The 18,623-nt window shown below is 45.2% G+C and overlaps 1 protein-coding gene across 2 annotated transcripts in view; it reads right to left on the bottom strand.

The window, feature by feature from the left end:
• The window catches only part of ITPKB (inositol-trisphosphate 3-kinase B), a 116,010-nt gene extending 101,036 nt beyond the window's left edge, over positions 1 to 14,974 (bottom strand). The window contains exons 1-2 of one of the 2 annotated variants that reach the window (XM_037822758.1): positions 13,481 to 14,974; positions 11,198 to 13,319 (exon numbers count right to left, since the gene is read on the bottom strand). In XM_037822758.1, coding sequence (XP_037678686.1) covers positions 11,198 to 13,102 — 1,905 coding nt within the window. In that variant the 5' untranslated portion in view covers positions 13,103 to 13,319; positions 13,481 to 14,974. The remainder of the gene's footprint in view (positions 1 to 11,197; positions 13,320 to 13,480) is intronic. The other variant, XM_037822753.1, reaches the window with a different exon arrangement.
• Positions 14,975 to 18,623: the final 3,649 nt, after the last annotated feature.

Below are 18,623 nucleotides of genomic sequence, written 5' to 3'. Positions count from 1 at the left end.
CTGACGGGCAGAAAGGTAAGACATTCCTCTAGGGTCACACAGTCAGGAAGTGGCAGAACTTAGACTCCAACCTTGGGCGGTCCTGACGCCACACCAGGGTGTGTACTGTTACTACCCTGTACCACATCACCCCACCACCCCCGGGCTCTCTCACAGCTTCATGCTCAGTAGACACTTATTGAACAGAAGTCCTTCCCAAGCTTCCCTGGCCATGCCTCTCTGGTCAGCCTGGGGGGTGGAGCAGGGAGGTATGGGCATCAATGAAGAATAAGTAGGAAAACGCTCTGGAGCTGAAGACCCATTTTAGCCTCACCAGAGCACACTAACAGTTGCAGCTGCCCATGTTTTATCAGCTGAGCGTCAATATGTGTGGCATCCAGTGTGCTGTGTTCAGGAGTTCACCGGGGGGCTGCCCTGTTTCAGAGAGCCCAGAACCTTTGGATCTGGAGCAGTCTCTCTACTTGACCACCTCTAAAAGGTAGCAAACTCTCGAGGCCTTCACCCCATCCGTTTCATAATGGCTGCTGCCCAAATTCAATTCCTGTACTCCCTGTTCCACAGCACACACTGATGCTTTCTACATTTCACATGCCGACATCAATCCATTATTTATTAACTCATATTTAATGAATGTGCTTGTTTAATGACTATACAACTTGTTCTTGCGTTTCACAAATCTCAAGCATGTCTGTTGGCAACAGCTTGGTCTTAGAGGGCAGGTCTCCAGGCACAAAGACAGCATCAATTAAGCCGTTCTCTTCAGCACAGGTATCTGCAGACATGGGTGTTAGATAAGTGCCGCTGTTTGGGCAGCCTCCCATGTGCAACATCTGCTGCTCAACACGGGCCTGAACAGAGATCCAGCTTCTAACCTGACACAGGACAGGAGAAAAGAGACACAAGTATCCGGGCCTAGCAGGCCATACACAGGAGGCACCCAGTATGTAATGTCTGCTTTAAAAACTCCAGACTCTGTTGAGCTCCTCTTGTTCACATTCCAGGACACAGAAGAGAAAACCACTACAGGGCACTGGAAAAATCAATGCTCCCATTAAGCAATCTCCCCTCCATTATACAGAGGTGACAGCCCTGCTCTGGGAATATCAGACCCCTGCTTGGTGGCCCCTTCCTCTCTCCAGCCTTCCTTTATGTCTGCCACACTTGCATCTCCACCAACAAGTGAACAAACCACAGGGGAAGGAAACTCTGTACACAGTCCCCTCTGACGGAGATGGTCACGCAGGCAGGAGGAGGCTGGGCAGCGACTGAAGTGGAAAAGGATAATCGCCCCTGCTCTCCTACCTCCACTGCCTCATCCACTTCAGAACTGTCTCTGCAGTGGACATAAAGATTGTTTTTGACATAGCGTTTTATTTATCTGTAAGCAACACAGAAGTCAGAATATCTTGCAAGTACGATGCTTGCCACAGCCCATCCTCATTTTGGAAAACTTTAAAAGCAATGTCATGGTACTCATAATTAAAATTAGGCAGGAAATATACAGTCTCCCAAAATAACTCTACAGATACTACTATATATGTGACTCAGAAAGATCACATGACATAGACTTTATCAATATACCCATTTTACAGATGAAGATACCAAAGCCCACAGAGGCCACACACTGAATCTGAGAGTCTCTCATCTTTCCAGCACACTGCACTCCTAGGATATGCCCGGTAAAGTTTTCAGAGAAGGCCCCGAGTCTCCTAAATTACTTGGTACTAGAGGACACTGAATACTAATGCATACTTAATCCTGTGTTGACTATGAACATGATGAAGAAGGAGAAAGAGAAAAAGAGGAAAAGGTTGCAATGACCTCATATAAACTAAAATTCAATTATAGAACATTCAAAATGTCCTCTACATTAACACATTTTGTATCTGTAAGGACTGCTTTATAGTTTCCCAAACCCTAACAGTGTTTTCTTTACTCCCCAGCATTAGCAGGCAGCAATCAATTTTCCTAGCCTTGGCTCAGCAATCTGGGTCTCAGGATTTGCTGTCCTCAACAAAACCTCCTAGCCATTTCTTAAGCTACTGGCAGTTGAATTTTCCACTCGACATTGTTAAGAGATTAAACTGTTTATCTCATTACCATACACAGGCCTTTTCAGTTTCCTGCTAATAGATTCAGGTTAGATAAGGATTACAGACATGATCCCCTCCCAAGTTCCTCTTCATACCAGCCAGCATCCTTTCCATACACTTAAAAGGTCTATTTTATCAAACCCACTAACCAAATCGCTAACTTGTAAAAAGAAACCATTACACAGGCATGCATAGCAGAGAATTAGACAAACACCAGCTCCTCTACAACTGTGGAAGAAGCACATAACAAGCAATCCCGCTGAATTATACATTTTAAGGCTCAGTCATCAATCGCCATAGAGAAAGACGAAAACAAATTGAGCTGAGCCCGGAAAGAATGTCTGCAAAACTGGAAAAACACTTGCTGGGAACTGCCTGGGGGTGCAGTGACCTCCCCGGTAACTGCCCAGGTCCCAAAAACACTCAGCATACCAAGAGAGATTGCAGGCTGGGTTGTGCAGATGGCCAGCCACCAAGGAACCAAAGAACCAAACCCCATGGTCTGCAGCAGCTGAATATTTCCTGTGTGAATTAAATGCTAGTAATATAAAATGCATTACAGCTTCCTCTTGGAAAGATGGTTATATTCAGTTTATCCACTCTCAATAAATGGATGGGGGAGCAGGGATGGCAGGATGCAGAGATCTCTTTAAAAAACTGCTGTCAATGCTCAAAAAGCAAAAGGCAAAAGTACTTCTTTTAAGCCTTCCCTCAATGCGTTATAAATGTGAGTAAATGGACCACCCATCAGAAGGGTTCTTCTTGGCCAAGAACAGGCCCTGACCCTGCATCACTAATGCATATTAACGTCTCTGGGTTAGGCAAACCCTCATCCTAGTCACCAGGTCATTGGAAATAATCTCAAAGCCTTTGTTTGAGATGCAGTATCATTTCATTTTCCCTTTCCACCCAGAATCTTACCACAAAAGTAAAATGCTAGATTAACAGGGCAACAGTGAGTTTCACAAGGGAGGCTCCTCTTTAGTTGAAAATTCACAACCACCACCCCAGATTGAGTGAGATGCTTTCCTACTTAATCAGAAATGGGAAAATAAAAATATATCCGCTCAAATTAAATCATACACATCTACGAATTGCAGAAGTTCACCCAGCTTGTTTACTGTCTGTAGCTCCTATTTTTTGGTTATTTATATTATAAAATTTAATAGCTGGTTTGGAGCAAAATTGAAGTAAAAATTTCAGAAAATAAAAAATGTAGTATTGACTAGTGGGCTTCAAGAGATACCCTTTGTTGAATGGGTTTCAATCACTAAGTGATATCAAGTCAATAAAATGCCCAATAAAGCTCAACAGAGGGGGGGAAGATCAGATTTCCAACAGCAAATTAATGGAATTGTTGAGAAACACGCCAGACAAGTTCATAAAAAGCCTACGTGTTGGCTTACAGGTAAAGTGATTATTGCAAGTCATTTCTCATCAGGGAAAGCTTGGGAAACCCTGCCTTAAACTAAGAAACATCAGAGTCTTTTCTGCACACATTGCAAAACTGTGTCATCTTTACCTTGTTCCTTGAGGCTTGTATACTCCCCAGACAGCCTGCACTTTAGCCAATCAAGTTATTCACCCATCTCTTTGATTCTAAGTCTTCTAAGTAATCCCCCGATTCCCCATATGAACAAAAGAAAACTACTAGGAAACAGAAATATAAGGTAAGGCCAGCCTTATCCCAAATGTTCAATGGAATATATTTAAGGAAATGGCTGTGGTTCTACAATAGCCTGTGAAATCACAGGTACTGATCTTTGAGAAATTAATTCCATTCCAACCTTTACGGCTGAGGCAGAATCATTTTCCAGGATTGTACTGGGATTAAAGTAAAATTTAAACAAAATCCCAGAATAGTTATAGAGCACTTCTTCCAAGAAGGTCCAACATACTTGCCAGACGGACACTGCCTCACTAGTAGTGACAATGTCTCCCAATTCCACCTCAGCTAACGTTCACGGAGCCTCTATGTGCCAGGGCTATACAAGGCACTTTTAAACATTACATCATCAAACTCTCATTACCCCATGAGGTCAAATTTATGCTCCCTCCGTTATAGCCGTGTTGCAGCCTTGTATACGTAAAGCCAGGATTGCACCCGGGGTCTTCTAAACCCAAGCCCAGCACCATTACCCCCATGGCAGCAAGGTCAGAGTGGGCAATGAGCTTTTTCATTGTCCTTTTTATACTTGCTTTGTTCTTCGTCTTTCAGATGGTTTAATATTTCTTTTATGGGTAGATAATGCAGCTGAGATATTTTCTCTCATTCATAGTCACTCATTCATTTAACAAACTTTTTTAAAGCATGTATTGTGTTTAAGGCCAAAGTGGATCTCCAAATATAAGGTGCTTACCCACTAATAAAGTTTGTCTTTTCTTTTCTTTTTTTAATGAAAAGAAGAATGTCAGCTTGGGTCCTGTAACTGTATTAAACACTCTCTGGTCTTGCTTTCCTCATCTTTGAAACACAGGTATTGGAGGCAATGAGCTTTAAAGTGTCTCCCAGATCTAAGATTTATATAATGTTAAATACATAACTATAGAAAAGGTTTTGTTATTTTTTAATAATAAACAGAGTCCTAACTTCCTCATGAGCTCATGTATACTTATGGTGTCTTTCAGCCAAAGAGAACTGACCTGTCTTTAAAATAACTGTTCACTCCTGGAAAAATGGACCAGGGCTGCTGTCTCCACCAGGAAGACGGAGTGAATAGGGAGGAGGCCCAGCAGATGACGAGGATTCTCGGAGGGCCACAATAAGACTCCAGATTGGCGGCAGAACTACAGCAAGTTCAGCTTGTCTACAGGGCCACAGGCCAGATCAGGAGACTCTTCCAGACCTCCAAGGGAACCCTCCACATTCAGACAGACTGGACCCATGGGTCTGAAGGAAAGTCATGGTGCTGGATGTTTCTCTCACATTGTTTAGCTGCTGGGAGTCATTGAGATCTGTGCCACCACCATCATTTGGTTCAGTAGTTAATAGAATGCAGTCACAGGAGTGGCACAGTCTCAGGAGAACTGGACATACAAAATTCCAAATATTCAGATGAGAAAATGGCTGTTGGCAGTCTAAAGGATTCACCAAAGGGTTCACAGCTTGGTTTTTAAAACAAGCTCACCTAATTCATGAAAAATACACCATTCGCAAAAGGCTAATTCTACTTTGTCAGAAAAAATCATTGCAAGGCATACATATCATGGAACTGAGAGTGCAATGTGTGTAATCCATGTACGCTGAGGTCTTACCACCTATTAAAACGGACAGATCCCTCACGCTGATGGTGTGATTGCAACACGATTTAGAGGAGTTTCTGGTTTAATTCCAAATCACCTGCTGATTACCTGAGTCTACAAAGCTTGTTCTACCAAGATAAAAAAACCCCTTCCGTCAAATACTTCAAAGTTCGACTTTTAGAGAACTAAGTTGAAACCTGACAAAATAAAATCAGCCTAAACAATGCTATCAATACCAGGAATATAAATAAACTACACAGAACTAATCTAATCTGTAACTACATTTAACAGGTAGGTGCCAACAAAATCAGAAAAGTGACTCTGGTAGCAATTCAGGAATTGAAAACAAAAGTTCTAAGAATGATTCAAGTAGCGCCTTAAAAACATTTCTCTAAACATATCAATCGACTAATGTAAGTTTTTCTTGTGAAACCTAAAGGCTAGGTAAGTCTGGAGCTATATTTTTGCAATGCCTAAAGTTTTGTGTGGAAAGTAGCAATGTCGAGGTTCAACCTCTTTTACTCTCTACCACACCAGGATTTTAAGCTGGCTGAATTACTTTTATCTTTGATCAAACAAGGTCTTTGAAATGATGTTTTGGCTCTGCATAGGCAAAGCCTCAGCATCCAGAGGCCCTAAATAAAGAATGCATCTTTTACTTTTTAGGTCAATGTTCTAGTATCCTACAAGCACAGCTTTTATATCAGTGTAATGAACATCTCGAGTACTGATGATTTCTCTTGGTGATGCTTTTTCAGTGTGAAATTTAAAAGAACCATTCTCCTGGTAAAGATACAGAAAATAGGCAGATCAATCAATTGTTCTCAAGCAAAAGCACAAAATTTAATGTACCCAGAGTGTGGCTTCAGTGCCCAAAGTCCATTTGTGGACACCTGAATGCATACCTCACCTAACCAGATTTCCAACCAATTATCTAGAATTGACTATCCCCAGAGAGTTAGAACCAGACAGACCCCATGAGAACATAGTTACACAATTCACACATTTTCAGAGAAGGAAACGGAGTCAGAGAGGCAAAGCCAATGAGTGTGTCCTTGTTCCTTTGCCTCTCTGGGCCTTGGTTTCCTCACCCCTGAACAGATCAGAGTAACACCCAAAACCTCACATGTTTCTCAGGGTCTTCCAACTCTGGAAGCTGCTGAGGACTTCCCAGAAGGATCCTCGGCACATACCTGACGGCGAAGAAGAGTGCCCCATCTTAAGAAAACACCACACGCAACCTAAACTCATAACCTCCCCAATATAGGCCTTCAACATCCTCATCCAGTAAAGAATTTTCCACTCACCACTAGATTCACTTTTAAGTCCTCCTCTAAGGCAATGAAATTTGAGTTTGGTTTACCCAATTAAAATTTTTACACACTTCAAAAACACATAAAGCCATTTAAAACTGTTTGAATTTATTTCTATGTAAGGGAGTTCGGTTTTCACCAAGAAATAAAAAAAAAATTTTAACTAGTTAATACAAACAGACGACGACAACAACAACAACAAAAACCACAAAGGAAAACAAAATTCCAATAGCTCTTAAAAATTAGTACCAAGGAGACAAAGATTTTGTATTACAGTTTTTTACATATCACCCAGATAACTAAGACAGTGTACTTCTGTCCTATCAACTATCAACATAATTTATAGTGCAACTTTGAAATAAACCAACAAAAACAATTTTTTAAAATACGATGCATTAATATTTTAACACAGTATTTTAAACATGGGGTTTCCACGACCCAGATACTCTTAAATGGAATTATAAAAAGCTAAAAAAAGAACTGCTAACTTTCAATCTTCTTAAAGAACAAGAAAGAACACCCTCCTTGTTCAGCGCATTTCAATTCTGTTAGTGTGAATGTTCCCCAACAGTAAGATGAATGCCCCGAACAGACATTTAAGCCATTACATGCTAGGTGTGAAATTTAAGTGTCTGATCCTTTGTAAACAGATTTGCAGATGCAAAAACGTGGGACATTCGGCTTCAGGGGGTCAGACATATCAGTCAGGCTCCTCCAGAGCTGTACGCAAGGCCCAAGGCACTTTGCATGTTTCTGAGGATGTCTTTACGGCTCCTACCCATGGAAGCAAATGAGGAGAGCTCGACTTCTCACCACAGTCCCTTCCAGTAAAAAGCCCTTTGCTGATTTGCATAACCTAAATGGTTAAGTAATTTTCAGAGTGCATCTCCAAACAACTTGCTTTTCACCTTATTTTTAAGTACTGGGAAGTCTTCTGATTTCCCCATTTTACTGACTCTGGACTTAATTACTTCCAACAGTGATGAGTTGCATGAAAGACCAGACAGCAGGGTAGTTCACAAAGCAGGCAGGCTTCGGGGTTTCCTCCGGGCTGTCACCCGCTACTTGCACACAGCATCCCTCAGCAGGAATGTGCCGCAGGAGATCTTACTCTTTGGGAAAGATCTTACTTTGGGAAAGCAAGGCAACTTAAAAAAATACTTTCGCAGTGTGGGCCTGAGGGCTAGAGGTTGATATGTGTGATTGGAAAGCTGAACCTGCGATTTCAAACCTGTATGAGAGAGTGTGTGAGTGTGAGTGGATGAGAGGCAGCATGTCCACATGTGGTGTCATGTAGCACCAGTCAGAAGCAGCAAAGTCCAGAGAAGAGATTGCAGTGTTGTAGAGCCTCAGACAGCGCCGGCTCAGGTTTTATCTATAAAACGCTGAAAAGCCTAGCCAAAAGGTCCAGTAAATCAAGATGTCTGGCCTTCTGCAGACAAAATATTCAGGTAATCAAGTGATTTTTGACCCAATGAGCAGAGATGTTCTGGTATCACAGAGATAAGGCTACAGCATAACAATCTGTACAAGAAGAAAATTTATAATGCAGGCACTCAACCAAAAGCTCAAAAGTCCCTAAGATCCCATAATTTCCAGTTGGTTACCCACCCACCCCACCCACCCCAAACACACATACTTCCCATCAGCTGCACACGATTCAGAAAGTGAAGCTGGCAGGGGATTTTTTTCTTCCCTGGCTCTACTCTGTAGGTGTCTGAAAACCTGTTGAAAAGTGGAAGGTAGGCTGGGCAAAAGGCAGGCCTCATTTCTACCTCTGGATCTGTCAGCTAATTTGAGAACACCACGTAATCCTCTGGTTTCTCAGTGGCGTCTCTCTGGCAAATGAAAATAGCTATTTTTTTTTTCATTTTTTCATAAATATATCACCTGTCATTGTTTATCTCCCCTTTAGCTCACTTCCTGTTAAGAACCCTTTCCAAACAATATCAACACATACAAACTGTTTTGAAAACCAGCCAGAAAGAACTTCTAATCCACCATTAGAAAGGGCAAATGGAAAATTGCAGAACAAGTTAAAGCAACTTGGGCTGTGACGCCACACTTCAGGATTTAAAAAGCAAATTTGAGGAGTGGAGCAGAGGACCACCTCTTATTTACTAAACCTCTAATTGCTGGGCAAGAAGGCAGAGAAATCTGGGCCACGCCTTCAGTGAGAAGCATTTTCCAACCACCACACCGCCATCCTCTCCAGGTGGCCCCACCCTCCTCTGAGCCGCCCTGCCTGTTCCTGACACCAGGTGCAAGGTGTCTGGGGCCTTTTCCTGGCCACAAAAAGTCAGGCTGATTGGGGCCAGATTTTGCATACACATTTGCCTCTAGATAATCAGCAAAAATGAGCATTTCATGAAAAGAAATGCCTAGCCTTCAAAAATTCAGACTGTGATTTCTGAGGTAATAGTCAGAGAGAAACATGTTTTGGAGTCCAAAATACCTTATAAAAGGATGTAAAGTAAGAACATAAACCTCTGTTGTTGCAGTGAATGTTATCGAGGTACAACGAATTGTATTTGACATTCAGGATGAAATTGGAAGGCTATCCACTATAATAAAATGCAGACTTCCCCCCAAGGTAGCGAAACAACCCCTTGCTAAAATCGTCAGAAGGGTATCACACGGAACTAGGAATTTCCCCCATACCCTCTGGAAAAGCTAAGAGAAAGTCCAGACTTTCTCAGAAGTGTAACTTCAACTCATGTCTTCTGGAAGACACTCTGATACTCCTAAGATTAAAAACAGCCTAGAAGTGAAATTACCATGCAACAAAAATAAAGTCATATCTACTGCTATAGCCACAAGATGTCAATGTAATAAATCAAAACAGATGCATAAAAATAAAAAAATATATGCATAGTCCCCTTGAGGGACTGGGGGGAAATGTGGAAATATTAAACTTCCCTACCTAGGGCATTCCTGATATTCTCGCAAGCATTAGGGACTAATCAATTTAATAGGCCAAGCCCTCAATCTTGGGACTTGCCCTTATGAAACTTATTTCTGCAAAGGAGAAGCTAAGCCTACTTATAATTGTGCCTAAAAGTCACCCTCAGACAACTTCTTCTGTTGCTTAGATGTGGCCTCTCTCTCAGTCAATTCTGCAAATAAACTCACTACCCTCCCCGCTACGTGGGACATGACTCTGAGGGGTGTAAGTTTCCCTGGCAATGTGGGACATGACTCCCAGGAATGAGCCTAGTCCTGGCATCGTGGGACTGAGAATGCCTTCTTGACCAAAAGGAGGAAAAAAATGAAACAAATTAAAGTGTCAGTGGCTGAGAGATTTCAAATAGAGTTGAGAGGTCATTCTGGAGGTTATTCTATGCATTATATAGATATTCCTTTAAGTTTCTAGTGTATTAGAATACTTAAAAGGAAATACCTGAAACTGTTGAACTGTAATCCAGTAGCCTTGTTTCTTGATGATGATTGTGTGACTGTGTGATTAGGAAAACCTTATGAGTAACACTCCGTGGATCCAGTGTATGGGCAGATGAGTAATAAAATAAAGACAAAAAAATTAATAAATAATGGGGTGGGAAAGGGGTATGGGGTGTTTTGGGTGTTCTTTTTTCTTTTCAAGTAATGAAAATGTTCTAAAATTGATTGTCGTGATGAGTGCACAACTATATGATGATACTATGAGCCAATGATTGTGTCCTTTGGATGGATTATACGGTGTGCGAATATACCTCAATAAAATTACATTAAAAAAAACAAACAGATGCACATGAAGACTTATCTGAAATATACCTGTAAAATACCTGTAAAGGCTGACAACCATATCCATTAGGAGTTACCTTCCTTAGAGATACCACCCAGGTACCTATCTCAGGCTATTCAACCTAACACAATATCTTATGTTACTAAAGGGACTGTCTGCAGAGTTCAAAGCATGGTTTCCATTTTAATGCCTACATCAAACTGCACCTTAGTTACTCTGGCCCCATAGTGTCTTGGTTTAGCTTACTGAGGCTTGGTGCTTCTTCAACCAACAGATGGGCCATAACCACATCTACAGGTTTCAGGGTCCTGTCATAGAATCAGATCATTTATTTCCTGGCCTATTAGCAGAGGTCCTTGTCAGTTTCCTCTACTCAAATGAACCACAGAATTCAGTGTTTCACCTGATCAGACAAAAGCTGATGCTCAACAACTTTGTTCACTATCTTTGGAGATTAATCCGTTTAAGTTTTTAGCTACACTCATGAATATCATCTTTCCACAAAGTGACTCATGGGTGACCTATAGAAAGTACCTTACAAAATTGATTTTGAACATGTGCATGGAAATAGCAGTGGAAGTGACAGATTCCCTGCCCTTCTCCAACCCAAGCTACATAGTACATGGTCAATGCCTCTACACCTCCCCAGCAAACCCACCTACAGAGAACTGTAAGTTGCAACTACCCCACGGTCTAGATCAGTCTTCATAATTCAACAGAAAGTAAGGAAAACAAAAAACACACGAGAGAGTAAAGAACCGTTGGAAGAAGCTTAAGCTATGGAAAGATCTCGGGGCAAGACTTACCACTCTGGGTTTCTGCTGGTCGAGAGTATGCAGGAAGGCCGAGTTGGGGTCCAGGGTGCGCTCAGGGTCACTGGAGATGTCCTCCTCTGAGTCCTCATAGGATGAGGAGAAACCCGTGGAGGAGGCGGAGGAAGAGGACAGTTTCCTCAGGGGCAGGTTGCCCCGAGGGCTTCCCTGTGCCTCCTCCAAGCCCCCATCCTCCTGGGTGCCCATGTCTGTAATGATGACAGCAGGTATATTGCTAGGACTGCAGGTTTCCCTCAGGAAAGGTTTTTCCTTCCGATCCGGGGTCAGCGGCTCTGGACCGTGGTGGGCGTCTCTGTCCTGTGGCTGGCTCCAAGTCCCCTCTGACTGTTCGCCCAGGCCACAAGTCCAGGCCAGACCAGCTTCCTCCATGGGGCCCAGCCAAGCCCTGGAGCTACCCAGCTGCACACCCAACCTGTCCCTAGGAAGGCGCTGAGGCTCTTTCAGATCTTTTGCCACTTTCCAGCAGGTCAAAGGCTCCAGCATTCCCCCAGAGGGAATTCCTGCCTCCACTTCCCTGGTCCCCTGCTGTGCTATGTGCCTGTCCCCAAGCAAGCCAAGCATCTGAGATCCTTCCTCCCCTCTGTCAGAGTCATGCCCAGGCCCCAGGACCACCAAAGTCCCGCTATGGGCCTCCTCGGGACCTATGGAGCACAGGAGTCTTGGTTGCCCAGAGCAGCTTGGGGCCTTCGAGGGTTCCAAGCTTTGTACATTCACAGTCATCTCCTCCAGCCTTTTGCCCAGCATACCATAGGGCAGATTTCCTTTCTCCACCTTCCCAGGGGGCTCCCCATGGTGGGCCCTGCCCCTCTCTGGGGCTGGGCTTGTGTCACTGCCCACAGACTGCCTCTGCCTCTCCATTGGAGCCTCAGGGGGATGTGCACCCACAAGCTCCCCCACCCTCCCAGACCTCTCACTCAAGGCAGGAATGTGCAGGCGATATAACCCTGTGGAGGTGGCTGCAGCAGCCACGTCTGTAGCCATTGCTAAGCTAACTCCCACCAGTGAGGGAGCCTGACAACTCCCGGCTCCCAACAGAGGGAAGACCCTCTTGTCATTTTCCATAGCTGTGGGAGAGCCACAGGAGTGACTGGCAGGGATCCCCTTCTCCATCCTTCCTGCAGCTGCTGGACCTTGAGCCACTGATCCTGTCGTGGCAGCTGGGCCAGGGAGAGGTGCCACTCCATCCTTGTCCTTCGAAGAGCATAGGCTGGGCAACCCTCCTCTCCTCTTGGAGTCGACGTCTGAAGTCTCTGGACATTGTTCCCCCCAGGACTTTGTCCTCCGTTCCTCGCTCCGGGCGCAATGGGCCAGGACCCTTCCAGGGGGTTGACTGCTGCTGCGAAGGGGGCACGGGGAGGGTGAGCGAGCCCTGCCCAGGCGCGGGCTTCGAGGTGATTGAATGGCGGAGCTCTGCGCCTGGATGTGAGCCTCGAACATCCCCACTTTCTGGTTCACCTGCACGTTCTGCAACTCGCGCTGCAGGATCCGCAGCTTCCTCTTGGCCTCCTCTGGCCCTGGCGGGGAGAGGGTACCGGCGGTCACTACCTGCTGCCGGTCTCCTCTCAGACGACCCGCCCAACTCGGGCTGCCCACGCTGCTGCCGCTGCCGCTGCCGCTGCCACTGCTACTATTCAGCCTGCGCCGGCCACTCCGCCAGCCCCCAGGGCTCCCGGGCTCCTCCGGCGACAGCAACTCGGCTGGGGGGAAGAGGAAAGAGGCCCCTCTCCCGGGGCTGAAAACGCTGCCGGGGCTCAGCACAGTCCTTCCCGGGGGCGGGGGCGTCTCACTGCCGCTGGGGCCCGGGCCGCCGCCGCTCTTCACCTGGTTGGTGCTATTCATGATCACCAGGCTGTTGAGTGCATAGCAGTACACAGCCATAGTACTGGGTCCGCCGCGCTGCTCGCCGCCGCGGCTCCCGTTCCGGCTCCGGCGCGGGCGCCTCCTCCTCCCGCGGCTCCCGGGTCAGCCCCGGAGGCCCGGTGGCCACGGCTCTGAGCGCTGATGGGGCGGCATGGCCTGGGAGGCGGACTGGGGGCAGTTCCGCGGGCTCAGCCCCCTCCCAGAACTCCATAAACAACCGCACGGATCCGATCCGCTGTGGAGACACAAGGAGAAAAGTCAAGACCCTAGAGGGCGGATGTCGGTGAAGCGAAGGAGCGGTTAGAGGGCGAGAGGGGCCCAGGTCCACCAGCAGAGCTCAGGGGGAGCTCTGGGAACCCCAGTTTGTCCCGGACCAGGTGCAGTCGGGCGCCTCACCTAGAAAGATTGTGCGGCTCAGCGTGAACACATTCCTCGGGTGGCTCGGTCGCCAGGACGTTGGGCGTATGCCTTTCCCGGGTGTTCTACCCCCACCCCAGGTTGTGATGCACTTTGAGGTCCCTTGAAATTCCAGATGCTAAGATTTGTCTCCGAACCCACGAGGACCGGCAGAGAAACGACGCAGAACTACTTGATTCCTAAGTGTGCTGTGTGCGGAGAGCGGCTGATTTCGATCGCTCGGAGGATGAGACACCTCATTCACTGTCTCCTGGGCCATGAGCAAACACTGGTTATCTCCGGTAACTGGGCGGCTCCACTCTCAGGCAGCCCCCGTCCCTGGACTTGAGGGTCACCCTTCTCCACCCACTCGGGGCATCAGGGACTGACTCGGAGGGAACCTGAGCAGGACCTGCCGTCCCGGAGCTGCTGCCTGCACCCGGGTCTGGGAGGGCGCCTGCGTGCCCGCGCTTTGCCTTCCTGACCCTGGCCTTGGGGCTGTGTCCCTCAGCTTACAAATGCCTGGGCGGGCGGGGAGGCCGCAGCCGAAGCATTTTTCAATACTAGTCTGATCGCCTGCCCCTAAACAAGTGTGTTTTGTGACTGCGGGCACGCGCCTGGCAGCACCCGGGGCCAAGAATTTACATCTCCCTTCTACCGGAATGGGTAACCGCCGCCCCGCGTTGCCCACCGCGTAGGGGAGTTTGGGGGTGGGGGGCACGCGCGCGCGCGCGCGCTCAGCGAGTCAGCTCTCCGCGCTGCCTCTGCGGACTCCCGGACCTGTGTGCACTCGGAAAATCTCCGGGCCGAGCGTGGCTGCAGCCCTGCGGCGGTCCGGGGCTCTGCAAACCTCCCGGGGGCGGGTGCTCTGAGCCCCGGGGGGCGGCGCGGCCGAGTCCAGGGCTGCTCAGCATCCCGGACAGCCTAGCCCGAAGCCAGCGGAGCAGCTGGGCGGCCCGAGTCGGGGAAGCCAGGAACGCGCCGAGGGAGGCGGCGCGGAGCCAGCTGCCCGGAAGGCGGGCGGGAGAAACGCGGAATATTCGTCTCTCGCTCCTCTCCCCCTACTTCTACTCCACGTCACCCTCCAAAATAAAACCCCCTTCCCGGTCGCCTCAACCCGCCGCTTTTTCAGAACCCGGAAAGCCCATTTTCGCTCCAGAACAGAGGTGAGGAAAGAGGGTTCAGAGGCGAGTCATGAAAACGCCGACAAACTTACCTGCGGTGTTTGAGATTCCCGGGTTCTGTGCAGACTACATTGTCCAGGGACACAGCCTCGTAGGGACGAGATGACTTTAAAAGTAAAAATGCTCCAGAAATGATTTATTCACCAAACTATGAAAGACAAAAGAAAACATGAGAGAGAGGCGTGCGAAAGAGGGGGGCATCTCCTCCGCTGGGAGATCCCCGCGGTGACGACGCTGGACAGGCCCTGCACACCCTTCTCTCGGCCGTGAAGATACTACCCCTGTCAGTGTCTGCTCTGGGCTACTTCAGTGTTTGTTCAATGTGCGATTAAAAAAAAAAAAAAAAAAAGTTGGGGGTGGATTGGGGAGGAGGGAGGAGGGAGAAAGGCGGGGGGTGGGGGAGGAAAGCAGGAAGGAAGTTGTGAGCCTGTCTGGGGTTGAACTCAGCGGAACAAGTTTTTCTTTTCTTCTTTTTTTTTTTCTATTGCTTGGCAGAACCGAGGGAGGGAAACACTTTAAAAAAAAAAGTTTCCATTGTTAGCTAGCAAAAAAAAAAAAAAAAAAAGCCTTTTAACTTCTGCGGGTTAAAGATATATGATCCATTTTCCACCCCTCCATCAAGGCTTGCTTATGCTTAGTCGAGGCTTGCTTATGCTTAGCTTTATGAAACTATTTTTGAAAATCTTTTTAATAAAGTTTTGAATTGGTGTTCTAAACAAAACAAACCATGGGAACCTTTCTTAGCATTTAAAGTGAGCTAAAATCCTGTATTAACAGTTTGTGTTCTTATACATAAATTTGCAAACACAAAGAAGATACATTGTGGGCACCTCGTTGCAAAGTTGCAGCTTTTAAAATGCATCACAGTCATATTTTGGAAGACTGGATGGACTGTGAGCTGCGGATGGTTTTGCAGTGCAATTGCTAGATTTATATTGCATGTTTATAAATGCACACTGCAAATGTGACATTTGCAGAGTATTCACTTAATTCTCAAAGTTATTTTAAGAAAAAGCATGGTACTGGAACTAAGAAGGCCTGAGTAATGTCTGAAACCCTCTTGCTCAGTCTTCTGTAGACTGGATTATTTTCAAGAGCCTTCCTTCCCAGCCAGCAGCACAAAAAAGAAGGGGTGGGGGGAAAGAAACATGAGCCAGCACTACTGAGCAGGGGATACTACCCCATTTAAGCTCTCTCCCTGCAAGTGTGTTTTGAACAATTCCCTAAATCTTAAAACTACAGCATCTAATGGAAAGAGGGAAAACTCAGCTAGGAGGCTGAGGAGATTTAAAATTTGGTTGTTATATCTCTATTAGCTAAAATTCAGACGGAAATTTTTACTTTGCTGTAGCAAACACATCTCTTGCTTATTTATGTAACAATACTGTTTAAGTGAGCAACCTACTGCAGGAAAAGACTCATATTAAATCTGGAACCAAGAGAACTTCTAGTCAAGAATTCCTAGGAATCAGACACTTGTAAGTTCCTTTCTAATTGTTTTAAACATGCCATGAAAAGATTGTGCTTCATTCCCTACCCTGCCCTCAATCAGGGCTAAATAAAACGAGCCTAGAGTTTATTCAGGGGTTGACCCAGGATCTATGCAATTCCTAAGGCAGAGAAGCCAACCCTGTCCTTGTCCCTAATCCAGTTCCCTAGTGAGAAGAAAGAAGACCTACCAGTTCCAGGAGCCCCACTCCATGGAGTTCATGTCTGATATGAGAAGATGTCATTCAAGGAGATGCCAATACCCATGTCAAGGGTCATGGTAGAAGCAACCAGAAGACCCAGCATTGCATACAGTGAGCACAGCAACTTAGCTTCTCAGCCCATGAGAAACCTTACTGTCATCTCACCGTCAGACATCATCAGCCTTTCCCAGAACTGAAAAACACAGGCTTCATGAATGTGCAGGCAGCCCGAAGAATTCCTGGCCTGAGGCAGCCAATAGTTGGTCAGGTGTGGCATGGAGAAGGGATTCCTATCTTGGACTGGAGGTAGGACCAGATGGAATCCAGCATGGTCTGCTTATGTCCAGAAGCAGAATCTAGTTGCCTTCCATGGTTTTAAATGAACTTAAAGGGAAAAAAATGTTTATATAGCACTTATTGCCAGACACTGTTCTAAATGCATTATAAATATTAATACATTTTTATCCTCATGTAACCCTATGAAGTAGGTACTGTTATTATTCCCATATAGCAGATGAAGATGTTAAAGCACAAAGCAATGAGTAATTTGCCCCAAATCTGGCAGCTGGTAAGTGGCAAGGCCAGGACTTGAACCTATGTACTCTAGGTCCAGAAACCACGCTTATCATACTCTGTCTTCTATAGTAATTACCAAAAAACTGTAGAAAAAAAGTTAGGGAAAGTTTGCCTAAACTCTTCAATGTTTCCATTTGCCCACTTTTGAAATGGGTCTTTAAAACCATAGCTATAAAACTAAGACTGGAAGGAAGCTTCCTCAACTTGATAAAGGACATGGTGAAAGACTGAATACATGTCCCCTAAGATTAGGAGCAGGTTAAGGATTTCCGCTCTCACCACTTCTGTTCGACATGTACTAGAAGTTCTAGCCATTGCAATCAAGCAAGAAAAAGTAATAAAAAGCATCCAGCTCAGAAAGGAAGAAGTAAAACTCATTTGCAAATAAGATCTTCCATGTAGAAAATCCTCTGGAATCTATGAAAAAACTACTAGAACTAATAAGTGAGTTTAGCAAAATTGCAGGATAAAGATCAACATACCTGTTCCGGTGTGCTAGAGCTGCCGTTATGCAAAATACCAGAAATGGATTGGCTTTTATAAAGGGGATTTATTAGGTTACAAATTTGCAGTTCTAAGGCCAGAAAAGTGTCCAAAATAAGGCATCAACAAGAGGATACCTTCACTGAAGAAGAGCCGATGGCATCCGGAACACCTCTGTCAGCTGGGAAGGCGTGTGGCTGGCATTTGCTGGTTCTTTGCTCCCGGGTTGTGTTTCAAAATGGTTTTCTCCAAAATGTGTCTCTCAGTTTCTCTGAGCTCCTTATTTTCGTGAGCTTTTTTAAAGGACTCCAGTGATCTATTAAGACACACCTGGAATGGGCGAGGTCACATCTCCATGGAAATAATTAAAGTTGGGTGAGTCACATCTCTATGGAAACACTCAATCAAAAGAAAAGGTTCCATGCAACAAGATTGGATTAAAAGATCGTAGCTGTTTTGGGGTCCATAACAGTTTCAAACTGGCACAATACTAAAACAATTCTATTTCTATATACTAGCAATGAGCAATCAGAACTCAAAATTTAAAAAACAAGGCCATCTTCAGTAGCTTCAAAAACTTATAAAATATCTAGGGATAAATCTGACAAAAGTTGTAGAAGACAGGTAGAGTGAAAACTAAAAACACTGTGAGAAAAATTAAAGACCTAAATAAATGGAGATATGCTATTTTATGAATTGGACAACTCAATATTATTATGATGTCAATTCTAACCAAATTGATATATAGATGCAATGCAATCACAATCAAAATCCAAGCAGATTTTTTTTAGAAATTAGCAAGCTGATCGTAAACTTCATAGCGAAATGCAAATGATCTAGGATAGCCAAAACAATTTTAAAAAGGAAAAAGTGGAAGAACTAACACTACCTGATTTCAAGACTTATTATTAAGCTACAATAATCAAGACAGTGTGGTATTGGCATAAAGATAAACAAAGATCAATGGAACCGAATAGAGGGTCCAGAAATAGACTCACACATATATGGACAACTGATATTTGATGACAGTGCAGAAAAGTGGAGAAAGGACAGTATTTTGACAAATGGTACTGGAAAAATTATATATCTATCTGCAAAAAAATAAAATAAAATAAAATACTATAATCCAAATTTTTCACCACATAAAAATTAAAACAAAATGGATCATAAATCTAAATATAAAACCTAAAACTATGAAACTTTTGTAAG

Source organism: Choloepus didactylus, chromosome 2, assembly GCF_015220235.1.
Source record: "Choloepus didactylus isolate mChoDid1 chromosome 2, mChoDid1.pri, whole genome shotgun sequence".
Classification (NCBI taxonomy): domain Eukaryota; kingdom Metazoa; phylum Chordata; class Mammalia; order Pilosa; family Megalonychidae; genus Choloepus; species Choloepus didactylus.
The sequence above is the reverse complement of the archived record's forward strand: the minus strand, read 5'-3'. Positions and strand labels throughout refer to the sequence as shown.